The sequence below is a fragment of the Atta cephalotes genome (assembly GCF_000143395.1).
Source record: "Atta cephalotes unplaced genomic scaffold scaffold00025, whole genome shotgun sequence".
Taxonomy (NCBI): Eukaryota; Metazoa; Arthropoda; class Insecta; order Hymenoptera; family Formicidae; genus Atta; species Atta cephalotes.
Window position 1 is genome coordinate 2,348,459 of NW_012130089.1, and position 1,676 is coordinate 2,350,134.

At 30.5% G+C, this 1,676-nt stretch overlaps 1 protein-coding gene across 1 annotated transcript; it reads right to left on the reverse strand.

The window, feature by feature from the left end:
• Nucleotides 1-163: 163 nt before the first annotated feature.
• On the reverse strand, nt 164-764 carry LOC105620299. The gene is made up of 3 exons (XM_012201802.1): nt 698-764; nt 464-622; nt 164-327 (listed from the first exon to the last, which is right to left on the reverse strand). Exons 1-3 carry the CDS (start codon nt 762-764, stop codon nt 269-271), a joined length of 285 nt encoding a protein of 94 aa, XP_012057192.1. The 3' UTR covers nt 164-268.
• Nucleotides 765-1,676: the final 912 nt, after the last annotated feature.

A 1,676-nucleotide genomic window follows, 5' to 3' on the forward strand; every position in this document is an offset into this window, starting at 1 on the left:
TATATATATATGTGTGTGTGTGTGTGTGTGTGTGTGTGTGTGTGTGTGTGTGTGTGTGTAATAATACATATATATTCACATTATATAAATTTTATTCGCAATCTTAGCCGTCAATTTGAAAATAGAGTTAGTAGAAGGAAAGGGGACTAACTTATAAGTATAATGATATTTTATACATTTATTCAAAACATAAATCTACAATAGAAGGATATATAATAACTGTGTACCACTCGTATTGTGCTGCTGAAATTTATTAAATAAATATTTTTTAATCAAAGGACGAGGTGTAACAGATCTTCTGAACTTCCGGATCGTCCGGTCTGAAAACTGAAGTATTAACGCAATTAGTGTTAATTAATTATGTAAGGACGCTTTCAGCGCGATTCTACTTTATCGACTCATGATTGCATAATAATTGCAAAGCCGAGTAAGCTGTAAGAAAATATAATTTTTTTTTACTTACTTCTCGGCGTTCTGTAATATTTCGGAGTTAAATCATGTGTTAAGCCATAATACAGTGTAAAGCCGCCCATACCGACTCCAGCTAGAAAGAAAAATGAACATCCCATTATCACCGGGATCTCTATCCATCCCTTGCGCCAGAAATGTTTAATCTTCGTCCCTGAAACAATGAGCAAATGTCTTACGATATTATAGCCTATGCGTTTTCAAATAGATTACGTTTCGTCATTCTTACAAGCACTGGTGCCACGCAAGAGATTGATATCCTCAGAAGTCTTCCATCGTTGGATGACTTTCACCATTGTTGCTGATTCAATCTGGCTTAAGTTCAATCAAAGTCAATCGCACTCGCTAGTACTCGTGATCGCCAATCCTCACTGACACGTAAAAATCGTAGAATGTCAGCGATTTACAAGAAAACAATCAACATCTTAACCGCGTAAAGGAGGTTAGGAAGAACGAATCAGCTGTTACCTCCACTCTGCGCACTGTAGGTGACAACGCTCGACAATGAAGATTGTCGATACTATCGAAGTATGTCTTTATCCATACGACAGACATATGTTTGCAATATAAAATTAATTCTTTTTTTTGTTTTATTTTGGATTTTTCTTTTAAATATTTCCTAAAAATTCTGTATTCATGGTAAAAACTATCTCCGAACTTTTTATGTAATTTTTTAGAATTTTTATATAAATTGCAAAATTTTTTAGAATTTTCATTATAATTTTCTAACTTTGTAGAAAATAATTGCTCAGATTTTTTTTATACTAATTGTAATATTTTTCAAAAGTACTGAAAATGTTTATGATGGGTATTCATAGTTAGTTCTTTCTTTAATCGATGTTAATCCTGTATTTTAGCATTTAATTATTTAAAATAATCTTTGATATTGATAAAACATTAGCATGAATTAGAGATATATTGACCAATATTGCGCGAATTATGCAACTATAAACGGACTATAAATATTGCCTAAATCTTTTTCTAGAATTTAATTCATATATGATAAATTCCTATGATAAATATATTCTGATGAAAATTTTATAGAAATTTCATAGAAATTTCATTGAAAGTAATATTTCAGCAAAAATTGCTGGAAATTCACTGAAATTTTGTTACAATTTCGCAGAAAATAATTTTTTCAATAAAAATAGCAGAAAGTCATTGCAATTGATTAAACTAAAATTTCTCTGAACGAAAATTTCGGAAAA

Coding starts and splice junctions, on each gene's coding strand:
- LOC105620299 (XM_012201802.1), bottom strand. CDS start 764: ATGGTGAAAGTCATCCAACGATGGAAGACTTCTGAGGATATCAATCTC. Junction 623..697: donor CTTGCGTGGCACCAGTGCTT/GTAAGAATGACG, acceptor TCATTGTTTCAG/GGACGAAGATTAAACATTTC. Junction 328..463: donor ATATTACAGAACGCCGAGAA/GTAAGTAAAAAA, acceptor TTAATACTTCAG/TTTTCAGACCGGACGATCCG.